General features: G+C 37.1%; 1 protein-coding gene across 2 annotated transcripts; it reads left to right on the top strand.

The window, feature by feature from the left end:
- The first annotated feature begins 236 nt into the window (after positions 1-236).
- Positions 237-24,713, top strand: LOC127841442 (nucleolar protein 56-like). Of its 2 annotated transcripts, none has more exons than XM_052370269.1 (11): positions 237-278; positions 2,383-2,590; positions 12,050-12,217; positions 13,956-14,154; positions 15,055-15,242; positions 15,605-15,756; positions 16,769-16,869; positions 17,478-17,626; positions 19,497-19,618; positions 21,267-21,459; positions 23,495-24,713. In XM_052370269.1, the coding sequence occupies exons 1-11, from the start codon at positions 276-278 to the stop codon at positions 23,626-23,628; spliced, it is 1,617 nt and encodes a 538-aa protein (XP_052226229.1). In that variant the 5' UTR covers positions 237-275; the 3' UTR covers positions 23,629-24,713. The 2 variants fall into 2 exon arrangements, with proteins under 2 accessions (XP_052226229.1, XP_052226230.1); XM_052370270.1 differs by lacking the exon at positions 237-278 and adding an exon at positions 279-293.
- The last annotated feature ends 1,343 nt before the right edge of the window (positions 24,714-26,056 follow it).

The following is a 26,056-nucleotide window of genomic DNA, read 5'->3' as shown; positions in this document are numbered from 1 at the left end:
ATACTAGTTTTTATGTAATGGCTCCAGTTCAGGGATTTTTGGAACTTTTCGCCGTTTGCTTGTGTACTACTTTGAATGTTGCATAGCAGTCTGATATGATTTCATAAAAAGCAGGTCTATTATGTATATAATGATTGAAATCATCATTAAAAGAAAACGCACACATAATAGACGAGTCTGTTTTTATATTATCATATACTCATCTGTGTTTTTTCGCACCACAGTCTCAACGACAACCGTACACCAATTTAGTGGAATTTAACCTTGAAAACAACATGGTAGGCGCACGTGGAGTATTTGTTATTTATTTTGAACCATAATAATCTGCCTATTTATGAACTTCTTCCAGTGTGTATCTGATAAATGACTATGTATTGACATTAGCAAGAAATAAAGTCGTGATTGTTTATGTAAAGCTGTTCATATGACGGAATGACAATGAACACCAATAAGGGGAAACATACTTCGGATGAATAATTCGGGCGCTTAATGTTCCGCAATTTGTGTTTTTGATCTTAATTACACCGTAAAAATTTGTTATGTATGAACATTATTGTCGCAAAGATATTGTTTTTTTGAAAACCTTCTATGGCAATTTTTAGGTCCCATTTGGGAAAAATATATACTTTTTCATACATGCCATAAATTTTCAGTCCGATTCTGGGACATTGTGCTAAATTTACCGGGACATTTGCCGATTTTCCGGGACATGTATACAAATAGCGATATATGAAGTCATACATGTATTTTTGGTAGGCATTTTTTCGCGATATCCAATTAGTTAAATTACTTATGTAACTTACCTGGAATAAACAAATTTAACATCCATTTAAGATCAATGCATAAAAAAACGTTATTTAAACAAGAAGAATAAATTATAATTAACATCGTAAATTGCTTTTAAACAATTGACAAATTAAACATTTCTACATACGTTACTAGATACAAGCCACGTGTTTTGTGTGTTTGAAAAGAGCACATGTATATAAACATGAGATAGTTCAGTGCTGATTTAATTTTCAGTCACTGTATACACTTAAAACGTGGACTGCGTGTAACACGGGTGATGAATTCAGACGTTGTCATGGATGGCGCGCGCGGTGTAAGCTATGACGTCAAACTGTTACAACTTACGTTGTATGCGCTGAGCGTAAAGGCGTGTTGTTTGTCGCAATATGAGTGTGAATGAATCTGACACCGCGAAAATCTGGGTGAAACTGGATTTATTCATGAATGTGCATCGCGTAATCCGTTAAAACTACACAGCCATCAAATTTGAGCAAGCCAAGTCACAACGAATTAACCCCTTTTGTTTGACTGTGATTACGAGACAATCGACAAGATAATAGGACCCCCCGTTAATTGATCGATTTTGACACGTAGCGTTTTTGCCTAATCGGACAGGCATTGCTTTGGAGATGACGCAATATCAGTGGCAAGTACAGATTTGCATGCTTATATAAGGAACATACAGGTTTTACTGAAATCCGGGACATTTGACAAAATTCCGGGACTGCGGGACAGGGTATGCATTTTCGGGACTGTCCCGGACGATCCGGGACGTATGGCATGTATGACTTTTTTTCCATGGGGAATGGTAGTCCATATAAACGGACTCCCAGAGCCTTTGATAATTTTCGCTATGGCGGTTCTGGCAGTCCATATGCACCCCTTCAAAAACATGGGTGCAGTTCAGCGCAGCAAATTCGTGCGCTTCACTAAACAAACATCGTTCGAGACAAATTGAGAAAAATAAAGAATAAACTTCATAAACATGTTAAATTAACCTGAATGGCAACCTACGGATGTTATCCTTTGCATGTACCCTATAAAATCACGACGATGTTTCAACACACTTTTCTCGCTGACATATTTCTGTTTAAATTTGAAACAGTGTATTCTGTATCGAATACCACATTGTTATCGACTTTATAGGCTGGAGCACATAACCCGACGTGCAAAATATTGGTGTACTGCGACCTAACCAATGTTGGGTCAATTTTCCAATATGGCGGATACAGCGTACAAAACAAAACCTAAGTCAATAAATTAAATTATTTCTTGCTTTAATGGTAACATTTGGATGAGTTTGTGGTTAAGATAGGTAAACTTTAATAAGTTCTTGCAGTTACAGTGTTCCTTAACCCTTGCATTGTTGATAACATTTTGCACCCATGGACAAGAGAGAGCGCATTGCAACTCTAAGCAGCCCATTGGGCTATAAAGCTTAGAGTTGAATAATTGCAACTAGGGGAATGGGTCCCCCTACCAGTCCCAAATTGGAACATAAATTTTTATGATAAAAAAATAACTGTTTATTGATGTCTAGCTGATGATTTAACAGCCACAGTCTTCTATAAAAGAAATTTGTCTATCTTGCAGGCGCAGGCTATGTTTGTGCTGTTTGAGCATGCCTCCGGGTATGGCTTGTTCAGAGTTAAGGAGTTTGAAGAGGTTGGGATGCTGCTGCCAGCGGTGGAGGAAGGGGTCAAGGAGCTCAGCAAGTTCAACTCAGTCGTCAAGATGGTGTCCTTTTCCCCGTTCAAGAGTGGAACCAACGCTCTTGACAACATGAATAGCATCTCTGAAGGTAACAGGTTGCATTGCACACTCGTTGAGATTTTTTTTAGCTCACCTGATTTCTCAGGTGAGCTTTTGTGACCGGTCTTTGTCTGTTGTCAGTCCGTCCGTCCACATTTGTTCGTTAACACTAGGCCACATTTATTGTTCGATCTTCATGAAACTTGTTCAGAAGCTTTGTCCCAATGAAATCTCAGTCTAGTTCGAAACTGGGTCGTGCCGGGTCAAAAACTAGGTCACTAGGTCAAAAAAAAGAAAAAACTTGTAAACACTGTAGAAGTCACATTTCATGCCCAATCTTCATGTAACTTTGTCAAAATGTTTGTCTTAATAATATGTTGGTTGAGTTCAAAAGTGGTTCCGGTCCATTGAAAAACATGGCCGCCAGTGGGCGGGGCAGTTTTCCTTATTTGGCTATAGAGAAACCTTGTAAACACTCAAGAAGTCACAATTTTTGCCCAATCATCATGAAAGTGGGTCAAAACATTGGTTTTATTGATATCTCGGACGAGTTCGAAAATGGTCCAGATCAGTGAAAAAACATGGGCGCCATTGGGCGGGGCATTTTTCTCTTTATGCAGTGCCTTCCCCAGGAATTTGTTCAGGCGCCCCGGGGGTGGGTTCGGGAGGGGTGTCCCCTACCGACGTTGATTTTTTTTAATTTAACGTGTCAATTCACGTTCTGTGGTGCATTATAACTCAAAGAAAACCAGCGTCAAAAGACGTCATTTGGTGCGCTATGACTCTTCAAAAAAATCCCCCAGTCATTTAAAAATATATTTTTTTTAATATTGTTTAATTGTTTTACAACTTTTCCGCACAGATAGTAAAATCCCGACTCGAACGATTCCCCAATACATCCGTTTCAACCTGACTCTATTACTGTATACTTACTATTTTTCAAGTTTCTATTTATTACCTGATAATCCCGTTTATTCCGTTTTTATCAATCTCTTTCTGATAAATATTTAAGATAAAAGCTTTCAGTTATTTCTTTAACACAAACCTTGCCATTTTTTAAGTGACTATTTATAGATTTGATGAAATATTGCCTCTGACAGGGTTCGCACAGGGCTTGAAAAGTGCTTGAAAATGAGTCCTAGGCTTGAAAAGCCCTTGAACAAAGGTTGGCCTTGAAAAAGTGCTTGAAAAGTGCTTATTTCATGTAAAAAAGCCTTGAAAATGTTTATTTCTTCTCAAAATTACTTTTATCATCGCTTTAATTATTAACTTAAATCGTTCTTAAGGGAAATATTATGAAAATTTATCATAAATTCCTTCGCGCAAAAAGTTGAGTACGAAATATAAGCTTCGTACACTATTGAGTACGAAATGTTATGTGTACACGTCACAGATTATGTGTACTACGTCAGAGGTTCTTCGTTGTGATCAATTTTCGCGAGTGAAAACGCAGCGATGGGGAAGTGTCGTTTCAAACCAGGGTGGTTAACTGAATATTCCTGGGTACAGAAAACAAATGACATTCGAAAAGCACATTGTCGAGAATGTATGAAGACCATTGATGTGGGGGGGATGGGGGAAAGCGCTTTGAAAAGCCACAAGAAAGGGGAAACCCACACAGAAAACATGAAATTGAGAATCAATGTGTTTGTTTGTAATAACTTTAAAAAGTAAATACATATGTGAAACTCATTGAGTTAAGGATGGATATTAAAACATGTATTTGTATGTAATTAAATAACATGAATGAGTTAATATGGAATAAGTTTAATGAGTTTGAGCAATTAAATGACATTTACTGTGTTAATCTGGTTTGAAAATGCATTTTTTTTTAAAGGAAACTAACGTACTGTTCTTGGCCTTGAAAATGAAAATTTGGCCTTAAAAAGTCCTTGAAAAGTGCTTGAATTTAGGTTTGCTATTTCTGTTTGAACCATGCTCTGAATATGTGTCAATCCCCTGACCTGTTGTGTGCTTGTTAAAACGCTAAATACACGCCATTTGTATGCAGTTGACGCGACGTTGTACATGCTGCATAATTTTCGCGCTCTTTTTAATTGAGAAAAGATTCGACACAAAATAAATTTGCACTGCTAATTTGAAGCAAAAATATTTAACGTTGCGGTAACATTTACATTCGGAAGTGTGTTACGGATTAAAAACGCGTTAACATCGACTTACGGTAATGGGTTTCGGATTACAAATTTAATTATTCCCATTTGAGATTTCAACAAATATTAACCGTTGCGTTATAAATTCAACGATAATTTGTTTACACACTTTACGAGTCGAATAAATGTTTTGACGGAATTATGCATGAAATTCACGTTGTCCACGAGGATCACGGCCGGTTGCCATCATCAGTCTTTTAACTATCGATTATCGGACGAAACATTTACAAGTGTGCGTAATTAATTCAACGAAAATTTGTTAAAGCGCATCACGTGTCGAATAAATGTCAGAAAAACGAGGTGAATCAGTTCTATAAATGGACATGTTGAAATATACATGTACTGGAATTAAATAAATTGTTATCACATAATTGTAACCGGGAGTCATTTGCACAACTTACTCGCTATAATAATTAATTGTTTACCACTTGCAATTAATTTTCTCGTATTAATTATGAGTCATTGGTAACACTTGTTTACAGTAAACAGGTGTGATGATGATGCCCGAAACCGTCTTTAATGTTCTGTACTGTACTAATTACCGGTTTTATATTACTCAAACGGTACAACTTCTTGCTAATCAAGCTGCGATAAACTCTTACTTCATGCCCGACGTCAATAAGAAATAATGGTCGATAGTTAACCCCGCCTTCATAAGCATTCGCGTAACCGATTGGACGATGAACTTCACAGTTTGACGACTGGAAAGTTACCAGATACATCCTTGTCAGCATTTAAATGACCGTGTAATGTGGCTAGAATAATCGATACACGCGTCATGCTATTCTCTTATCAGTGGATTATCCATTACCCCATGTGGTGTTTATGGCGATTACTTGTGAAAGTAGGTACCGAGTGCTCTTTTAAAACAGGGAATATTGATACACTGATAGGGAAACCTTGATTTTTTTGGACAATCTCCACTTTCTTTTACTGAAGAATACACTGATCGGAAAATTTCAAGCGCCCCGGGGACTCTGATTTCGAAATTCAAGCGCCCCGGCAAGGGGCGCTTAAATGGCCTGGGGAAGACCCTGATATGTATATAGTAAAAACATGTGAACACTCTAGAAGTTACATTTTTGGCCCAATTTTCATGAAATTTGGTCAGCACATTTGTTTCCTTGATATGAGAGTTGAGTTCGAAAATGGTTCCGGTTAGTTCAATAACATGGCTGCTAGGGGGGGGGGGGGGGGCAGTTTTCCTTATTTGGCTATAGAGAAACCTTGTAAACACTCTAGAAGTCACAATTTTTGCCCATTCATTAAAGTTGGTTAAATCATTGGTTTTATTGATATCTCGGACGAGTTCAAAAATGGTCCAGATCGGTGAAAAAACATGGCTTCCAGTGGGCGGGGCATTTTTCTCTATATGTATATAGTGAAAACATGTGAAAACTCTTGAAGTCACATTTTTGGCCCAATTTTCATGAAATTTGGTCAGAACATTTGTTTCCTTGATTTGAGAGTAGAGTTCGAAAATGGTTTCGGTCAGTTGAATAACGTGGCTGCGGGGGGGGGGGGGGGGGGGGGGGCAGTTTTCCTTATTTGGCTATAGAGAAACATTGTTAACACTCTAGATGTCACAATTTTTGCCCAATCATCATGAAAGTTGGTTAAAACTTTGGTTTTATTGATATCTCGGACGAGTTCGAAAATGGTCCAGATCGGTGAAAAAACATGGCTGCCAGTGGGCGGGGCATTCTTCTCTATATGTATATAGTGAAAACATGTGAACACTCTAGAAGTCACATTTTGGCCCAATTTTCATGAAATTTGGTCAGAAAATTTGTTTCTTTGATATGAGAGTTGAACATGGCCAGCCGGGGGGGGGGGGGGGAGGGGGGCAGTTTTCTTATATTTATATAAAAGCTTGTGAACACTAGAAGTCAAATTTTTTGCCCAATCATCATGAAACTTGGTGAAAAGATTTGTTATATATATATCACATAATTAATGCCATAATTATTGCCCTTAGATTGTCCAAATTTTCATTATATTATACAAAATCCTTGTAAACACTCTAGAGGTCACAATTTTGTTTCAGATTTTATGAATCTTGGTCATAATATTTATTTTTGTAAGCAAAGTTTGATGTTTGGTAAGGGGGGGGGGGGGGTCAACTCAAAACAAAGGCCACCAGGTCAAATCTTACAAAAACAAAATCACTCCATATGCCAGAGTTTTGGTTCAATAATGATGAAACTTGACCAGGATGTTTGTCTGGACAATATCTAGGTCAAGTTTGATGTTTGGTAAAGATTGAATGAACTGACTCCTCTCAGGTGAGCGAACTAGGGCCATCTTGGCCCTCTTGTTTACATAATTATCACGGGTGGGATTTCTCCTTCTTCAGCTAATTTCCTCCTTTTACCGTAAAACGTTGTGTATAACATGCATTTATGTATAACGCGCATCTACTTTTTTAAGCTAAACAATCGAGAAAAAAAGTTTTTGAAGCAAAAAAATCGGGGGAAAAATTTTGTACTGCAGGCTAACTGAAAATCGTTATACATGTATTTACATTGCCGATCTTATGTGTTCTTTTATTGCTTCAATTATTAATTATTTTAAAGACGATAACGATACAACTAGTTTGTGTGTTTTTTTTTAATCATATTATGCGTAAAAATAAATGTTTGGATTTAAATGAATTATGAATGAAATGCACACTTTCTACGAGGCTACCATCAAGGTTTTCATCATATGTCTCCGAAGTAACTGTCCACGATTTAAACGTGGAGGAGTACACATAACGGATGGATTAGTTATAACTAAGAAACTGACATTATTTTTTGGTATTGTCACGTGCTTATTCATGCATGACTAATTCACAACCGCGCGTTTTATTTACATTGCCGATATCATGCGTTCTTTTCGAGTGTCTATAATTGACAGGAGACTTTAACGACTCAAACTTATCAACACTATTACGACATTACCGGGGATAAACAAACAATATAGGTGTGAAGCCGTTTGCTGGTTCGCATGTTTTGATAATAGCCCAGCTACACAAAAGTTGACAGGTGACGCAAATTGCTAGATAATCACATCCTCAATCTTGACAAGACGTATGAAAACGTGTAAACAAACACAACATCAATTTTATTAACACATTTGAAAAGCAAGAAAAATAATCATAAATATATCGGGAAAGACCTTGCCGACATATTATTGTTAATCGACAAGTGCCCCCAAATAAATTTTGTAACCCTAGTACAGTAGGGTATAATATTGTGGGAAAACAATAACAATAAAAATGGCTTCCTTGTTTTTCATTCTCTTCTTCAAATTTATTTGATTTATTTGATTTCAATGCTCTGTAACGTACCTGAAAAAAATAGAAAATATTAATTTTAACTTTATAATGTTTATTCAGATCGTAAATATAACACTATTATTAATATAGTTACAGTTAAAACACCGGGGAACAAAATGATGCGAATTACTGCAACTGGGTAACTGACAGTGAAAAAATGTCTTTTGTTTGACTGTGATTACGAGACAATCGACAAGATAATAGGACCCCCCGTTAATTGATCGATTTTGACACGTAGCGTTTTTGCCTAATCGGACAGGCATTGCTTTGGAGATGACGCAATATCAGTGGCAAGTACAGATTTGCATGCTTATATAAGGAACATACAGGTTTTACTGAAATCCGGGACATTTGACAAAATTCCGGGACTGCGGGACAGGGTATGCATTTTCGGGACTGTCCCGGACGATCCGGGACGTATGGCATGTATGACTTTTTTTCCATGGGGAATGGTAGTCCATATAAACGGACTCCCAGAGCCTTTGATAATTTTCGCTATGGCGGTTCTGGCAGTCCATATGCACCCCTTCAAAAACATGGGTGCAGTTCAGCGCAGCAAATTCGTGCGCTTCACTAAACAAACATCGTTCGAGACAAATTGAGGAAAATAAAGAATAAACTTCATAAACATGTTAAATTAACCTGAATGGCAACCTACGGATGTTATCCTTTGCATGTACCCTATAAAATCACGACGATGTTTCAACACACTTTTCTCGCTGACATATTTCTGTTTAAATTTGAAACAGTGTATTCTGTATCGAATACCACATTGTTATCGACTTTATAGGCTGGAGCACATAACCCGACGTGCAAAATATTGGTGTACTGCGACCTAACCAATGTTTCCTTGATTTGAGAGTAGAGTTCGAAAATGGTTTCGGTCAGTTGAATAACGTGGCTGCGGGGGGGGGGGGGGGGGGCAGTTTTCCTTATTTGGCTATAGAGAAACATTGTTAACACTCTAGATGTCACAATTTTTGCCCAATCATCATGAAAGTTGGTTAAAACTTTGGTTTTATTGATATCTCGGACGAGTTCGAAAATGGTCCAGATCGGTGAAAAAACATGGCTGCCAGTGGGCGGGGCATTCTTCTCTATATGTATATAGTGAAAACATGTGAACACTCTAGAAGTCACATTTTGGCCCAATTTTCATGAAATTTGGTCAGAAAATTTGTTTCTTTGATATGAGAGTTGAACATGGCCAGCCGGGGGGGGGGGAGGGGGGCAGTTTTCTTATATTTATATAAAAGCTTGTGAACACTAGAAGTCAAATTTTTTGCCCAATCATCATGAAACTTGGTGAAAAGATTTGTTATATATATATCACATAATTAATGCCATAATTATTGCCCTTAGATTGTCCAAATTTTCATTATATTATACAAAATCCTTGTAAACACTCTAGAGGTCACAATTTTGTTTCAGATTTTATGAATCTTGGTCATAATATTTATTTTTGTAAGCAAAGTTTGATGTTTGGTAAGGGGGGGGGGGGGGTCAACTCAAAACAAAGGCCACCAGGTCAAATCTTACAAAAACAAAATCACTCCATATGCCAGAGTTTTGGTTCAATAATGATGAAACTTGACCAGGATGTTTGTCTGGACAATATCTAGGTCAAGTTTGATGTTTGGTAAAGATTGAATGAACTGACTCCTCTCAGGTGAGCGAACTAGGGCCATCTTGGCCCTCTTGTTTACATAATTATCACGGGTGGGATTTCTCCTTCTTCAGCTAATTTCCTCCTTTTACCGTAAAACGTTGTGTATAACATGCATTTATGTATAACGCGCATCTACTTTTTTAAGCTAAACAATCGAGAAAAAAAGTTTTTGAAGCAAAAAAATCGGGGGAAAAATTTTGTACTGCAGGCTAACTGAAAATCGTTATACATGTATTTACATTGCCGATCTTATGTGTTCTTTTATTGCTTCAATTATTAATTATTTTAAAGACGATAACGATACAACTAGTTTGTGTGGTTTTTTTTAATCATATTATGCGTAAAAATAAATGTTTGGATTTAAATGAATTATGAATGAAATGCACACTTTCTACGAGGCTACCATCAAGGTTTTCATCATATGTCTCCGAAGTAACTGTCCACGATTTAAACGTGGAGGAGTACACATAACGGATGGATTAGTTATAACTAAGAAACTGACATTATTTTTTGGTATTGTCACGTGCTTATTCATGCATGACTAATTCACAACCGCGCGTTTTATTTACATTGCCGATATCATGCGTTCTTTTCGAGTGTCTATAATTGACAGGAGACTTTAACGACTCAAACTTATCAACACTATTACGACATTACCGGGGATAAACAAACAATATAGGTGTGAAGCCGTTTGCTGGTTCGCATGTTTTGATAATAGCCCAGCTACACAAAAGTTGACAGGTGACGCAAATTGCTAGATAATCACATCCTCAATCTTGACAAGACGTATGAAAACGTGTAAACAAACACAACATCAATTTTATTAACACATTTGAAAAGCAAGAAAAATAATCATAAATATATCGGGAAAGACCTTGCCGACATATTATTGTTAATCGACAAGTGCCCCCAAATAAATTTTGTAACCCTAGTACAGTAGGGTATAATATTGTGGGAAAACAATAACAATAAAAATGGCTTCCTTGTTTTTCATTCTCTTCTTCAAATTTATTTGATTTATTTGATTTCAATGCTCTGTAACGTACCTGAAAAAAATAGAAAATATTAATTTTAACTTTATAATGTTTATTCAGATCGTAAATATAACACTATTATTAATATAGTTACAGTTAAAACACCGGGGAACAAAATGATGCGAATTACTGCAACTGGGTAACTGACAGTGAAAAAATGTCTTGGCATGGCTGTAGTTGTGCATAACGCGCATCAAGTTTTTAAAATGAACTTTTGGGGTAAAAAAAGTGCGCCTTATACACAAGTTTTTACGGTAAATTTCCAACAAATTTATTTTGCAAAAAATAATGAACTTGGCTGGATCTACATGCATATGGAGAGTTAAATAATTCAGTAAGGGGGTTGGCAATTTCTTTCCCCAGAAAAGTGTGGTTCTTAAATCACGCCACTGATTTTATAGAATGTAGTATAAGATTTTAGAATAATGCAATAAGTATGAATTTGAACAGAAGTAAACAGTTCTTAACATTAACATAAATCCTTTATTAATAAACTGCAGGTTTTGTTTGCTATGTAAAAAAGGCTGTAAAACGGCCCCAATCTCAAAGCAAACAGGCCCGATCCCAAACCGAAATTATAACAATTTTTTTTTTTTTTTTAGAAAGAAGTGTCTTATCACTTTTATGACTTATGATTATTAGACTATGTATCTCAATTTTATTTTGTAAATATTCTAAAAACTATAATTTATATGATTTTTTCCCAAAATGGCCAGGAAAAGACCTGTTGTGTCAATATTTGTTGATAAAAAAGTTTCCTGATAAGTTTCCTCAGGTTTTTTTTTGGCCCGATTTTATAGCCGAAATTCGGCTATGTTCCCAATCCCAAAAAGTATACTTTTTTCCCAAAATGTGGCAAAAATTTCCCAATTTCCAAAAAAAAAAAAAAAATTTTTTTTTTTTTTTTTTTTTTTTTTAGAAAGATGTCTTATGTATATTTTATCTCGTTTTTAATTCAATTACATCTAACAAAGTATTATATGATTTTGTTCTTTTAATTTGAATGATTATAAAGGGTTATATCAAATTTAGTTTTTCCCTAATCAGTGGACTTTTCGTGTGGAAAAAAAAAGCTAATTAATTTATTTTCCCAATTTCATGAAAATGCCGATAAAATTCCCAATTCCAAAGCCATGGGCTATCTTCCCAAAAAGTGGAAAAAAAAACCTGTTCCTGATCAGTACCACCTCCAAATCTTGCTATCCAGTGTCCAAATCAATACACATTTTTGTTGTCTCGAAATGATATACAAATGTAATGTTTTTTTGCCTGTAAGTTGCAATCAATTAATTTTGTAAGATTGTGTTTTGTGTAGGTATTATCCATGAGGACCTGCGACTCTTCATTGAGACCAATGTTCCACAGTCCAGCAAGAAGCAGAAGGTGGTACTGGGTGTCAGTGATCCCAAGATTGGATCTGCTATCAGTGAGGAGTTGAGTGTGTCCTGTCAGCATACGGGAGTTGTGCCCGAGGTGGTCAGAGGTATAGCTTTTAGCAGCCTATATTGATTGTTGTCCCCTACCGGTTTCATCGGATGGGACTTATGGTTTGCGCTCTGTGTTTCAGTCAGTCAGTCTGTCCGTTACATTTTTCTGGATCCTGCGATAACTTAAAAATTCTTCATATTTTTTCATGAAACTTGAAACATGGATAGATGGCAATATGGACATTATTAATGTCATTTCATTTTGTTCCTACGTCAAAAATTCTGGTTGCTTTTTTGGCAACAACAAAAAAAATAATATGACAATGGTGGAGCCGGTAGGGGACATATACATGTAATGCTTGGCAATAGTCTTGTTAAGTTTGTTTTACAAGAAACCTGCTCAGAAGCAAAGTGAAAATGGCAATATCATTGATTTTTTTTCCATTCTTTATGGAAAAGGTACTTTCCCAATTGAGGTAAAACTACAGAATTCCCAATTGTTGTGTAAAAAATGCCCTAAAAGAAAGGAAAATTGTGTCAATTTTGTTCCAAATGTGTATTATCTGCATATTGTCTGTACGCTTCAAAATAAGCACTGAAACAGAAAATTTCAAGCCCAAATGCCTTCAAATGAATATTTATACCATGCAATTTAAAAGACCTTTAATTCCAAATCTGAAGATTTCATGACAGGAATTTTCCCATGTTAAGGTTTTTCGTGCGTATTTTTCCCAATTAGTTTAGTACTGGTATTTTTATGTCCCCCTTCGAAGAAAAGGGGGTATATTGTTTTGCACATGTCGGTCGGTCCGTCCACCAGATGGTTTCCGGATGATAACTCAAGAACGCTTAGGACTAGGATCATGAAACTTCATAAGTACATTAATCATGACTGGCAGATGACCCCTATTGATTTTCAGGTCGCTAGGTCAAAGGTCAAGGTCACAGTGACTCAAAATAGTAAAATGGTTTCCGGATGATAACTCAAGAACGCTTAGGACTAGGATCATGAAACTTCATAAGTACATTAATCATGACTGGCAGATGACCCCTATTGATTTTCAGGTCGCTAGGTCAAAGGTCAAGGTCACAGTGACTCAAAATAGTAAAATGGTTTCCGGATGATAACTCAAGAATGCTTACGCCTAGGATCATGAAACTTCATAGGTACATTGATCATGACTGGCAGATGACCCCTATTGATTTTCAGGTCACTAGGTCAAAGGTCAAGGTCACAGTGACAAAAAACGTATTCACACAATGGCTGCCACTACAACTGACAGCCCATATTTTCCAAATTGGGAAAAATTCGCTGTATATGCAATCAGCATAAAACCAGAAAAACATACCATTTAACACACAGTCTGTTTCATGCTGTTTGCTGCTCATCTTACCTTTGGGTTGGATATGAGAGTTTAAAAACTTACATCTAGTAAGAAAGGTCTGAAATTTAATTTGATTTTTCTAAGAGACAACAAACATGTTTTAAGTGCTTTTTCTGAGTGGTATATGGTTATGGACACCTTGTTGCCTTACACATTTAAGAATTTTTCTGAGAAAATTGGGCATAATGCGTGTGCGTAAAGTGTTGTCCCAGATTAGCCTGTGCAATCCGCACAGGCTAATCAGGGACAACACTTTCCGCTTTTATGACATTTTTTGTTTAAATGAAGTCTCTTCTTAGCAAAAATCCAATTTAGGCAGACTGCACAGTCTAATCTGGGACGACAACGCACATGCTTTATGCCCTGTTTTCTCAGAACACGACTCTATTAGTTACCCTGTCATGGCTAGGTATCCGCCTGCACTTTCACCACCTGGTGAAGGGCCTGACAGAGGTGACAGCCAGCAAGGCCCAGCTGGGTCTCGGCCACAGCTACTCACGTGCCAAGGTAAAGTTCAACGTGAACCGCGTGGACAACATGATCATCCAGAGCATCAGCTTGCTGGACCAGCTCGACAAGAACATCAACACCTTTGCCATGAGGATCAGGTACCAACCATTTGTTCCTTCTGTACACAATATTAGAATGCACTTTTCTTATAAAAATTAGTTCAAAACTTGTATTTCTCATCTCTCAAACTTACCCTTACGAAGTAGTGTGATGTTTCCGGTAGGAAATACCATTCTGAAAATGCCACAAGTTACACTATAACTCCTAAAAATGACGTCCCAATTGCCAAGAGTTAAAAACAAGCCTTCGGAGCAGGGCTAACTTTGCCATTTTCCAAATTAACCAATGGCTACAAATGGATTAGTATTGCTAAGAAAATCATGTTTGGCTTTCTAAACATTTGCAAAAGCCATTCAAATTTTTCTAAAAACAAATTGAGCAAGGGCAAGTCCTGCTGAGTACATTTCTTGTCCAGGTTGTTGTTTTTTCTTAAGAATATGTGGAGGTGTTTGATAAGTGAAAATGTTCGGCTAATTCCATCCTGCACATATTATAAAGATGTTTTAAAATTGTGGGGCATTTTCCATTTTGTCCCCAATTTGTGTGACATTCCCAGTCTGTTCTCGATGTGTGACATTTCCCAATCTGTTCCCAATCTGTGTGACATTCCCAATCTGTTCCCAATGTGTGACATTTCTAAGTCTGTTCCCAATGTGTGACATTTCCCAATCTGTTCCCAATGTGTGACATTTCCCAATCTGTTGCCAATTTGTGTAACATTTCCTAATATGTTCCCAATGTGTGACATTTCCCAGTCTGTTCCCAATGTTTGACATTTCCCAGTCTGTTCCCAATTTGTGTGACATTTCCCAATCTTTTCCTAATGTGTGACATTTTCCAATCTGTTCCCAATGTGTGACATTTCCCAGTCTGTTGCCAATTTGTGTGACATTTCCTAATATGTTCCCAATGTGTGACATTTCCCAATCTGTTCCCAGAGAATGGTACTCGTACCATTTCCCAGAGCTGGTGAAGATTGTGAACGATAACAGCACCTACTGCAAGGTGGCCAGGCTGATCAAGAACAGGAAGGAGTTCACTGAGGACAAGGTTGCAGCCTTGGAGGAGTTAGTCATGGACGATGCCAAGGTCAAGGCTATACTGGATGCATCAAGATCATCTATGGGTTTGTATCACAAATGAAATATTACAATTTATATTTTTGATTCCTTGAAGTATTGGTCCAATTTCAAACTTTTTGATAATGCCTTTATGAGCAACAATGATTTATTAAGTAAATATAAAGTTAATGTTATTGACATTTATTTGTGTTTTTGTGAACCATTTAAAAAAAAAAGTAATTAAACTTGTCTTATTGTTAATTGGCTCATTTGGTATTCACATATCAAATTATTGCTGCACTCCAATTCAATTTACTTGCATTTTGAATAATATCACTGTCTGAATATGTATATCATCTTAACTTTTATAAACAGATGCCATGTATTGTAAATAAATGTTGAATCCTCCTGCCCTTTTCAATGTCAGGCATGGACATTTCTGTGATTGACCTGATCAATATCGAGACGTTTGCCTCCAAAGTGATCTCCCTTGTGGAGTATCGTAAGTCTCTCAGTGAGTACCTCCACAGCAAGATGGTCGCAGTCGCCCCAAACCTGTCCACTCTCATTGGAGACCTGGTATGTGCTAGTTTGCTAGTATTGAAGTTTTTAACCCTTTCCCACTGGCAATGGCTTTATGCAAACAGCATTAAACCAGAACACTCAACAGCCTTCAAGTAACTTGCAGGCTGTTTAGGTTTTATGTTGTTTGCTGCTCATCAGTATATTAGGGTTTAAAATGAAGCCTTTACAACTTGATTCTATTTAGAAAGGTCTTCAATTTAATAAAATTATTTAGGGACTACAAACATTTCAAAATGCATTTCAGAGAGGTTTAGAGTTAAGAGCTTTGTCATATTAAAAGTGTGGTTGATGCTATAGTATTAAGTGACTAGGATGTCTCTACGAAATAGAAATCCACATATTTTGGAAAGTTTTATCCTGGATTAGCCTTCAAATGCGTTGACTCCAGTTTTCATTCAACATTCTGTACCTTCAAATGTTGGTATTTTTTCTTTGTTCCTGTTCCAAAACAAATATTCATTTACGATGCATTTGTGTGAAATGCTCAATATTAGTCCTTATTGTCCCCTACTGGTTTCACCGGAGGGGACTTATGGTTTGCTCTCTGTCTGTCAGTCTGTCTGTCTGTCCGTCACACTTTTCTGGATCCTGCGATAACTTAAAAAGTTCTTAATATTTTTCATGCAACTTGCAACATGGATAGATGGCAATATGGACATAGGGGACCATATTGCTTGACAATAGCCTTGTTTAATTTGTTCACTTGCATATGATTCACTTTATGGAACAAAATGACGAAATTTTCCTTCCTTGGGATTTTTCAGAAGGCAATTATATTTTGGAAACAACTATAATAATAGGAGATGTTTCCATTCCGTTGAGTAAAGATCCCAACCATGTGATAAGTTTTTATAGCCAAAAAATATATATAAACATCCAGTCATGTATAGAACAGAGAAAGTTTTTACCAGTGTTTTGATCTATTTGAGCAACTCTCTGGGAAACCAACGTCATGCAGTCTGCTCATGTTAATTAAGGACGACACTATCAATTGTCCCCATTGTAGGTTGGTGCCCGTTTGATTGCCCACGCAGGCAGTCTGACCAACCTGGCCAAGTATCCTGCCTCTACTGTACAGATCCTGGGAGCTGAGAAGGCACTCTTCAGGTAGCTGGCTCCTTTATGTTCAGCAGCAGTGTTACTTTTACTCTTTGCATGCTGGGAAATTTGTTGTCTGCTAAAATGTTGTCTGCAGAATTTCTAAAATAAGCATTTTCTTTGATTTTTTCAAAGAATACTATCAGAATAGCAAACAGTTTGGATCCTGATGAGAAGCCACGTTTTGTGGCGTCTCATCTGGATCCAAACTGTTTGCAAAGGCCTTCAAAATTCGGTTTCAGCACTGAAAGAGTTAAGGGCATATATAGGGCTGAACTAAGACCCATTCAGTTGAGCCCTATTCCCTATTTGTGCATTATCTTGGTCATTTACTAAATGTCATAAATGCAAATTGTTTTATAATAAATAGAGTACAACAAGGTATTAATTTTATTATGCATTCATGGGGCCAATACTTTTCCTGTCAAAGGTAAAAAATATCAAAATTTTATGATTGGTGAAATATTTATGAAATGAATATCAACCTGTTACATATGCATATTGCGTAATGCTCTCTTTAAAACAAATGTTTTATGTTACATAATGTATCTTAAGTAATTCAGATACTAACCGTTTGTCTATATGATATTTTATAAAGAGTTTATGTTTGTTTTCAGGGCATTAAAGACGAAAGGAAACACCCCCAAGTATGGTCTCATTTTTCATTCAACATTCATTGGACGGGCTGGTGCCAAAAACAAGGGCAGGATATCACGCTACCTGGCCAACAAGTGTTCTATTGCTTCAAGAATTGACTGCTTCTCAGGTAATGGAATACACTGGCGTTAAGAACTAACAAGAAAGTTTTAATGAGGAGCCATTGTCATTTTCCAGTTCAGTTTTACCACCAAGTGGTCGCTTAATCCAAGATGTTGACATCAAAATACAATGTACTTGAAAATCAGTGGTCGCTGGTCAAGACAAAAGTTGCTTAATACAATATCAAAATAGAGTGAAATTGCTTGGGGAGAATTCTAAGTGGTCGCATAAGACAAAGGTGGCTTAATTCAAGTGGTCTCATTCACAAGATTAACTGTAGTTCTCTACTAAGTGTTTGCAAATCATGCCCCTGTGCAGGGATGGCGAAATCTCAAAAAACTATACTTGTCCACGGACAACCATTTAGGAAATTTAACTTGCCCGTTGCTGAACTACACTTGTCCGTTAATGTTTATATAAATTATAAACGCATTTATTGATTAATGTTAAATAATGTGGAATATATCAAAATGAGTATGATTTGCTTGTTTTGTTTATAATTGTATTTCAATGGTACATTCATTATAGCAGTATATTATAAACAATATAAAGACTTTCTCAAACTTTAAATCTTGCGAAGCTAGTGTTATTAAAACATGTGCTGAACATAAGTACATTGTAATCTTAACAAATTAAACTAGTCCAATATGTGGACCTCATCAGACTGAGGCTCCGCTACTGGTAGCAATTTGATTATATAAACTGGTAACCATTGAAAATCTGTTAGCCAAGTTTCTTGAAAAGTTCTGGTGCGTTAACTTAGATCATATTTTTTATCATAATCTTTCTTAGTTTTTTGGGAGGTGGGCTGCTCAAAGCTTCGGGTTTCTGGTCCGTTGTTGAAGATTAAAAAAAAGTTTCATCTTTACCATTAAAGTCGTCTTAAATAACAAGGTAGACCGTGTTTTGATTATCTTAGATTGATACTTTTAATTTCCGTCTGATTGTAAAAATAAAGAAACCAGTCTGCACACTGTCTAACAGTCGGGCCGAATGTTGAGAATGCGGCATGCTCCCGGTCTCTTGCAGAATAAGGGAGATCACTGCGTGTCAACATCCGGTTTTGTAAACCTTAATTACGGCTTTAATAGAAGGTATTTTTGTATACCTGGACGCGACTTTTAAAAAACTTGTTGTCCACGGACAACTTAATTGAAAAAAGTCAGTTGCCCAGACAAGCAAATGTACGACTCGGGCAACTCGGAAATTTGATTTCGCCACCCCTGCTGTGGTAAAAAATAGCCATGCCTTAGGGTTAGAGAGGGGGGGGGGATGTTTTTAATTGAATTTATAGGTGGTATGTTGCATAAGGTTGTGGTCCTCTACCAATATTGTTGGAATTATACCTTAAAACTGGCCCTCTTGTTATGTGATTAAAAGTCTTTGCTGGATCTATGTACAAATGAAGAATTTAGTTGTAACATGTACGGGGGATAGGGAATTTTCCTCCTGTGTGCTGGTTGTTAAATCACGTTCCTATCAAGGTTTCATTGTCACAATGAAACCTTGATCTGATATTGAGTGGCAGGCCAATAATTGTGCTCGATGTTTCAGACATGCCCACATCGGTGGAGTTTTTTAATTGTGCTTGATGTTTCAGACATTCCCACGTCGGTGGATTTTTTTTTATTGTGCTCGATGTTTCAGACATGCCCACGTCGGTGGAGTTTTTAAATTGTGCTCAATGTTTCAGACATTCCCACGTCAGTGGAGTTTTTTAATCGTGCTCGATGTTTCAGACATCCCCACGTAAGTGGAGTTTTTTAATTGTGCTTGATGTTTCAGACATCCCCACGTAGGTGGCGTTTTTTAATTGTGCTCGATGTTTCAGACATCCCCACATAGGTGGAGTTTTTTAATTGTGCTCGATGTTTCAGACATCCCCACGTCGGTGTATGGAGAGTTTCTACGTCAGCAGGTGGAGGACAGACTCAAGTTCTACGAGACCGGAGAGGCACCCAAGAAGAACGTTGATGTGATGCATGAGGCTGTGCAAGAGGTAGGGGGCGGCTGGGTGAAGTTCTGTTCAACAATTTGCATGTTGGGATATTTGTCGTCTGCTAAATTGTTGTCTGCTTAATTTCTAAAATTAGCATTTTCTTCACTTTTTAGCTCTACTATTATATATGAAATATATATAGTGGAGCTATCCTACTCACCCCGGCGTTCTGTCCCTTGACATATTGCTTTTATATTTTGCATACTTCTTTATCAACATGACCCCAACCTATTAACAAGAGCAGACAACTGTATCAAGCATTTTGTAGGAATTATGGGCCTTTTTTGTCTTTGTAACTTTGAATATTTTGTTAAATTTTATGTTTAGATCCACTTTACTTCTAAAGTTTCAAGGCTATTGCTTTCAAACTTCAAATACTTTCTGACTATCATGATGTTACTGTACCTTGCAAGTTGAATTTGACCTTGACATTTGAATGACCTTGACCCTCAAGGTCAAATTAATAAATTTTGCTTAAATTGCCATAACTTCTTTATTTAACATCAGATTTGATTCATTCTTTGACAAAACAACACTTACCTGACATACCACAATGGACTCCACCCAAACTATCCCCCACCCCAGAATCCCCCCCCCCCAAAAAAAATTTTTTTTTCTTTTTTTTTCTTTTTTTTTGAAAGATCATCTATTAAATGACCACACACCCACATTATACCCCCCCTCTCCATGATGGCTTATGTTATACTGTCAAGCACTCGATTAGTCGAGCGCGCTGTCCTCTGACAGCTCTTGTTTTCAAAGACCACTATCAGAATAGCAAACAGTTTGGATCATGATCTGGCGCCACGTTCTGTGGCGTCTCATCTGGATCTAAACTGTTTGCAAAGGCCTTCAAAATTCGGTTCCAGAACTGAAAGAGTTAACTACCTCATTATTACACTGTGTTTAATTTCAGTCTAAAATTTGGTCATATTCCCTATTTCCAGAAGATTTTTTTTTCAAAATGGCTACTCAGTTTAAAAAAAGAAGAAGTTTTTTTTATACCCCCGAAGGAGGGCATATAGTGATCGGACCGTCCGTCCGTCTGTCTGTCCGTTTGTCCTTCTGTCACACTTTGCGTTTAGGCTTCGCTTTTAGGTTTCGAAAAATGCTCATAACTTTTATGTCCCTTCACATAGCAACTTGATATTTGGCATGCATGTGTATCTCATGGAGCTGCACATTTTGAGTAGTGGAAGGTCAAGGTCATCCTTCAAGGTCAAAGGTCAAATATATGGCTTCAAAGCGGCGCAATATGGGGCATTGTGTTTCTGACAAACACATCTATTGTTTGTATGAGAGTTTATCGACATGACTTACAGATGATGTGTAAGTTTTGTTTTGGTCCATTGATTGTTGGCTGTGTTATGGGCCTTGGACTTAACACTTTCCTCTCAAATAGCTGATTTGTGTCTTCAAAGAGCAGTAGGAGGTAGTGTGTTCCACAAACACAGGTCTTGTTAACCTAAATTTTTTATTGCATTTTACTTTCTTAAAGAAAACATAACTGCATATTAGTAATGTGGACAATCAAGCTAAACAGAGATAGCTCTAGAAGACAGATGGCGACCATAACAATTATTGAAATGTCTAGGCACAATAAATTCATGTTTACTACACATGATTTAAACGGGACTTTCATGGTCAGGCGGCAGTGGTGCAGGCGAATCTCCTGAAGAAAGACAAGAAGAAGAAGAAGAAAGAGAAGAAGAAGCGTGCTCTGGAAGGAGGTAATGTGTCCATGGAGACAGACGCCAACACGACGGCAGACATGACAGCTGACAACTCCACACTGGAAGAACCGCAGAAGAAAAAGAAGAAGAAAAAGAAGAAGCATGGAGGTATGAACTAGATTTTGACATCAGCTGACATTTTTAAAGTTTCTTTTGAAGTGCAATGGTGTTGTTATAAATACAAATTTCAGATGTGAATTTGTGTGCGAATCGAAGAAGTAAGCTTCTGTAACATGCACACTAATGTCTGTCTTTAAAAATGTATTTTATAAATCATGTATCAAGCATCTAAGTAATGATGTGATAGTTTAGAAGTATGACTAAGTGTTCTGTAGAACTACTAAGAAGTATATAAATGTTATTATTCTTATGACAATCAACATATTTTCCAATTTGTGTCTTTTTAAGAGAACATTTAACACTGCCATTGAGTCCTTATAGGTACTTATAGTCCCCAAAGATCCTCAATTTTAGCTCGGCATTTTCGGAGAAAACCCGAGGTATTGTCATAGCCAGCTCATTGTGTTGTGTCGTCCGCCGATGTCGTGCTAAAACTTGCACATTTTGCTCTCAAATCAAAGTGCTTTCACCTACAACTTTGAAACTTCATATGTAGATGCACCTTGATGAGTTCTACACGCCACATCCATTTTTGGGTCACTAGGTCAAAGGTCAAGGTCACTGACCTCTAAAAAAAATATTCTGACAAGCTTTCATTTGTTATGCCCCCCTTCGAAGAAGAGGGGGTATATTGCTTTGCTCATTTTGGTCGGTCGGTCCGTCCACCAGGTGGTTGTCAGATGATAACTCAAGGACGCTTGGGCCTAGGATCATGAAACTTCATAGGTACATTGATCATGACTCGCAGATGACCCCTATTGATTTTGAGGTCACTAGGTCAAAGGTCAAGGTCACGGTGACCCGAAATAGTAAAATGGTTTCCGGATGATAACTCAAGAACGCTTAGGCCTAGGATCATGAAACTTGATAGGTAGATTGATCATGACTCGCAGATGACCCCTATTGATTTTCAGGTCACTAGGTCAAAGGTCAAGGTCACAGTGACCCGAAATAGTAAAATGGTTTCCGGATGATAACTCAAGAACGCTTAGGCCTAGGATCATGAAACTTGATAGGTAGATTGATCAGGGTTCGCAGATGACCCCTAATGATTTTGAGGTCACTAGGTCAAAGGTCAAGGTCACGTTGACCCGAAATAGTAAAAATGGTTTCCGGATGATAACTCAAGAACGCTTAGGCCTAGGATCATGAAACTTGATAGGTAGATTGATCATGACTCGCAGATGACCCCTATTGATTTTCAGGTCACTAGGTCAAAGGTCAAGGTCACGATGACCCGAAATAGTAAAATGGTTTCCGGATGATAACTGAAGAACGCTTATTCCTAGGATCCTGAAACTTGATAGTTGAATGATCATGACTTGCAGATGACCCCTATTGATTTTCAGGTCACTAGGTCAAAGGTCAAGGTCACGGTGACCCGAAATAGTAAAATGGTGTCCGGATGATAACTCAAGAATGCTTATGGCTAGGATCATGAAACTTCATAGGTACATTGATCATGACTGGCAGATGACCCCTATTGATTTTCAGGTCACTAGGTCAAAGGTCAAGGTCACAGTGACAAAAAACATATTCACACAATGACTCTCACTACAACGGAGAGCCCATATGGGGGGCATGCATGTTTTACAAACAGCCCTTGTTAAAAATTGCACCCGCAGCCAAGCGTTGGCACCTGTTATGCGGTGCTCTTTTTTAACATTTATACATTTTGTTTATTGCCTGACAGTACATCTACAGTCACAATACAATTTGATATCCTAAGTGCTGTATGTGAAAAAGGAGGATGTTGTAATAGTTATAATTGTTCTCTAGATTCTTTATCTATTGTTCCAGATTTTGTGGGGAAACTGTTCTGATTGTATATGCATAAATAGTCATCCCAGGCTAATCTGGGACGACACTTTCAGCTATAACCATGTAAGCTAAGAAACGAGAAAGTACCATAAAATCTGTAAGTTGAGCCTGATTGGCCTGTGCTCACTACACAGGCTAATCTGGGACGAAACTTTAAGCATAACTAAAGCTAACTTTTCAAAGAAGGTAGCTTTGTTTTTAGATGTTGCAGACGAGTCTGCAGGAAATGTTACCATGGAGACCACACAGGAGCTAGAGACCACCCAAGAGGTGTCTGATGAGCCCCCGACCAAAAAGCAGAAGAAAAAGAAGAAAAAGGCAAAGAACGCAGAATAGATACTGGCTGCAGTAATGCTAGGGATTCAGGCGTCTGAATGTATCATTGTTTAATGAGATGGTCACTATATTGACAACATCATTTTTGTGAGCAAGCATTTCATGGCTACAATTTTTAGGAGCTGTACTTATTACTCATTGTTTGTAATGTAAGGGGACAAAATTTGCAGCCTATGTAATTTCATTTTTTTTTATAATTTAGAACTTTGTTTAATTGTGTAAATGTTTGTCACTGTATGGCCTGATATACGCTGTGTCATTTTTGTCTGTGAAGACATATATATTAAATGTGTTCATATTAATTTTGTATGCCCCTGGCAGGGTGGCATATAGCAGTCGCACTGTACCGCTGTCTGTCTTTCTGTCCGGCATTCAGTTTCCCAATGGTTTTTTACACAACGCTTTCAGATATAGATCTTATTTTTGGTATTTGAGTCTACCTACATGATCTATAGATGAAATGTGAAATTGTTCTGGTCCATTTAATTTTGGTGAAGTTATGGGCCTTGGACTTAGACATTTCCTCTATAATAACCATTTATGGAGTTTTTTTACACAACCCTTTCAGATATTGAGCTGATTTTTTGTGAGTCTCCCTACATGACCTGCAGATTAAGTGTGAAATTTGTTCTGTAAATTGATTTTGGGCAAAGTTATGGGCCTTGTTTTCTCTAAAATAGTTGCTGTGTGGCTTTAAAGCGTAGATGGGGGCATTTGATTCACAAACACAACTCTCGTTCATTTTAGATGCTTTTTTAACATTTTTGTTTCATTTGTATTTTTCTTTTGATTTTGTGACATGTTCCAGACAAAACAAAGTATATCAAGTGATTTTTTATGATGTATTCACAAAATTATTACAATATTGCAGGTATTGTAATTGGATACGTAAATTTGACAAGATAGCTTGAGACAACCAATATCATCTTGTTTTCTGTATAACTACTGATAAAGCATTTGCCATACAATCATTCTACATAAATTAAAAAAATGAAAGACTTCAGAAGGTAAACATGTAATTGATAACTTTTAAACCTGCGTTGTATAGTAATTATTTAGCATTAAAGAATGTTTAATAACGACAACATTTTGTTTTTATTTCGCGCGAGTCCAAAGTGCTACAAGCTGCTTTTCATCATATCTTGACAATATCAGGGCCGAGCTTTATCAGATCAAATTATTTACATGGTAAGAGTTTACAGGAGGATAAGGGGGACAATGACAGCCATAGGAATAAGGGTTTTGAAAACATCTACTGAAGCTGCCTCATTTATATGGTATGTAGTGAGTTCCATCGGATAACTGTTATTGGGTCAAAAGAGGATAAGCTTTCTAAGGTTTGAATGTGTCTAAAGCAATGGTTACTGCCGAGTCTGGATCTGCGGCCCACGGGAACTATAAGATTATAAGGAGGAGTGATGGCAACTACATGTTGAAATTTTATATGGCACGATTAGACGGAATTTTATTCCGCGTGTTTCAAGAGTGGGCAAAGTCAGGGTGTCTATCATATTAGTTACTGAGCTTAGTGATATCTGTTTGTGGCTGCGCGTCTTTGTACTTGTTTCCAGATGATTTATTTGAGCTTTTTGTATGTGGGTCCCAGACAGTGGAGTATTCTAAATTAAGACCTAGCTATTGCTTTGTGAGCATATTTAACTTTGATATCGAATGGTAGGAAGTGTCTTCTTGAATTGTGGCGATATAGTATCATGAAAACTGGTCCTTACGTTGTTGGCGCTATGTAGTTCATTTTCCATCCAGTTATTGTACTGTTTATATCTCGGTCATATTTGATAAGCAGCCCTATAATTCAAGAAATATGTAGTTAAGTTTGATGTATTAAGTTTGCCTCTGTAGAGGTTTCTTCCTGAAACTATATTTTTATCCGATCTCTACCAAACTATGCAAATGTGCTGGTATATATACCGATGGTATTTGTGAAAATCGTACACATATATCAAATTATTATCTTTTAACGATATCTTAATACCTAAATCATTTCACGATTAGCAAGATCTCCGAGTGCTTCAACCATAGACATCTTACATCGTGACATTTTCACAATCAGCATCAATTGATATCATCCGATTAAAAAAAAGTAGATTGTAATTTACAAAGACAGTGTGAGACATAACTAAATGTACGGCATTAAATATCCCCAACTAGTATTTTTCCCAACAAAAGGATCACAATAAACGTGAAATTTGACTATGAGCAAAGCTTTTGAGTTTAAAAAGAGCAATAACTCAAATAAAATAAACGATAAGAGTTACCGCGTTTCGTCTAAAAAAGTTTGTTCGAAAACAATGGCTGATTTTGGTAATGCAAAGACCTGCTTGGAGGAAATTTGGTCATGACATTTAAATAGTCAACTAGTGCAGTGAATGTTTTACATGGAAATCTCACACTTTTAGATGTCATAAAG

The sequence above is a fragment of the Dreissena polymorpha genome, chromosome 8 (assembly GCF_020536995.1).
Source record: "Dreissena polymorpha isolate Duluth1 chromosome 8, UMN_Dpol_1.0, whole genome shotgun sequence".
In the NCBI taxonomy this organism is placed as follows: domain Eukaryota; kingdom Metazoa; phylum Mollusca; class Bivalvia; order Myida; family Dreissenidae; genus Dreissena; species Dreissena polymorpha.
Note: the sequence above shows the minus strand (reverse complement) of the source record. Positions and strands in the feature narration are given on the sequence as shown.

What these genes read in the sequence shown, in the direction of transcription:
- LOC127841442 (XM_052370269.1), top strand. An exon ending in TGTGCCCGAGGTGGTCAGAG is followed by an intron (nt 12,218 to 13,955) that starts GTATAGCTTTTA and finishes TGTCATGGCTAG; the next exon opens with GTATCCGCCTGCACTTTCAC. An exon ending in GAAAAAGAAGAAGCATGGAG is followed by an intron (nt 21,460 to 23,494) that starts GTATGAACTAGA and finishes CTTTGTTTTTAG; the next exon opens with ATGTTGCAGACGAGTCTGCA.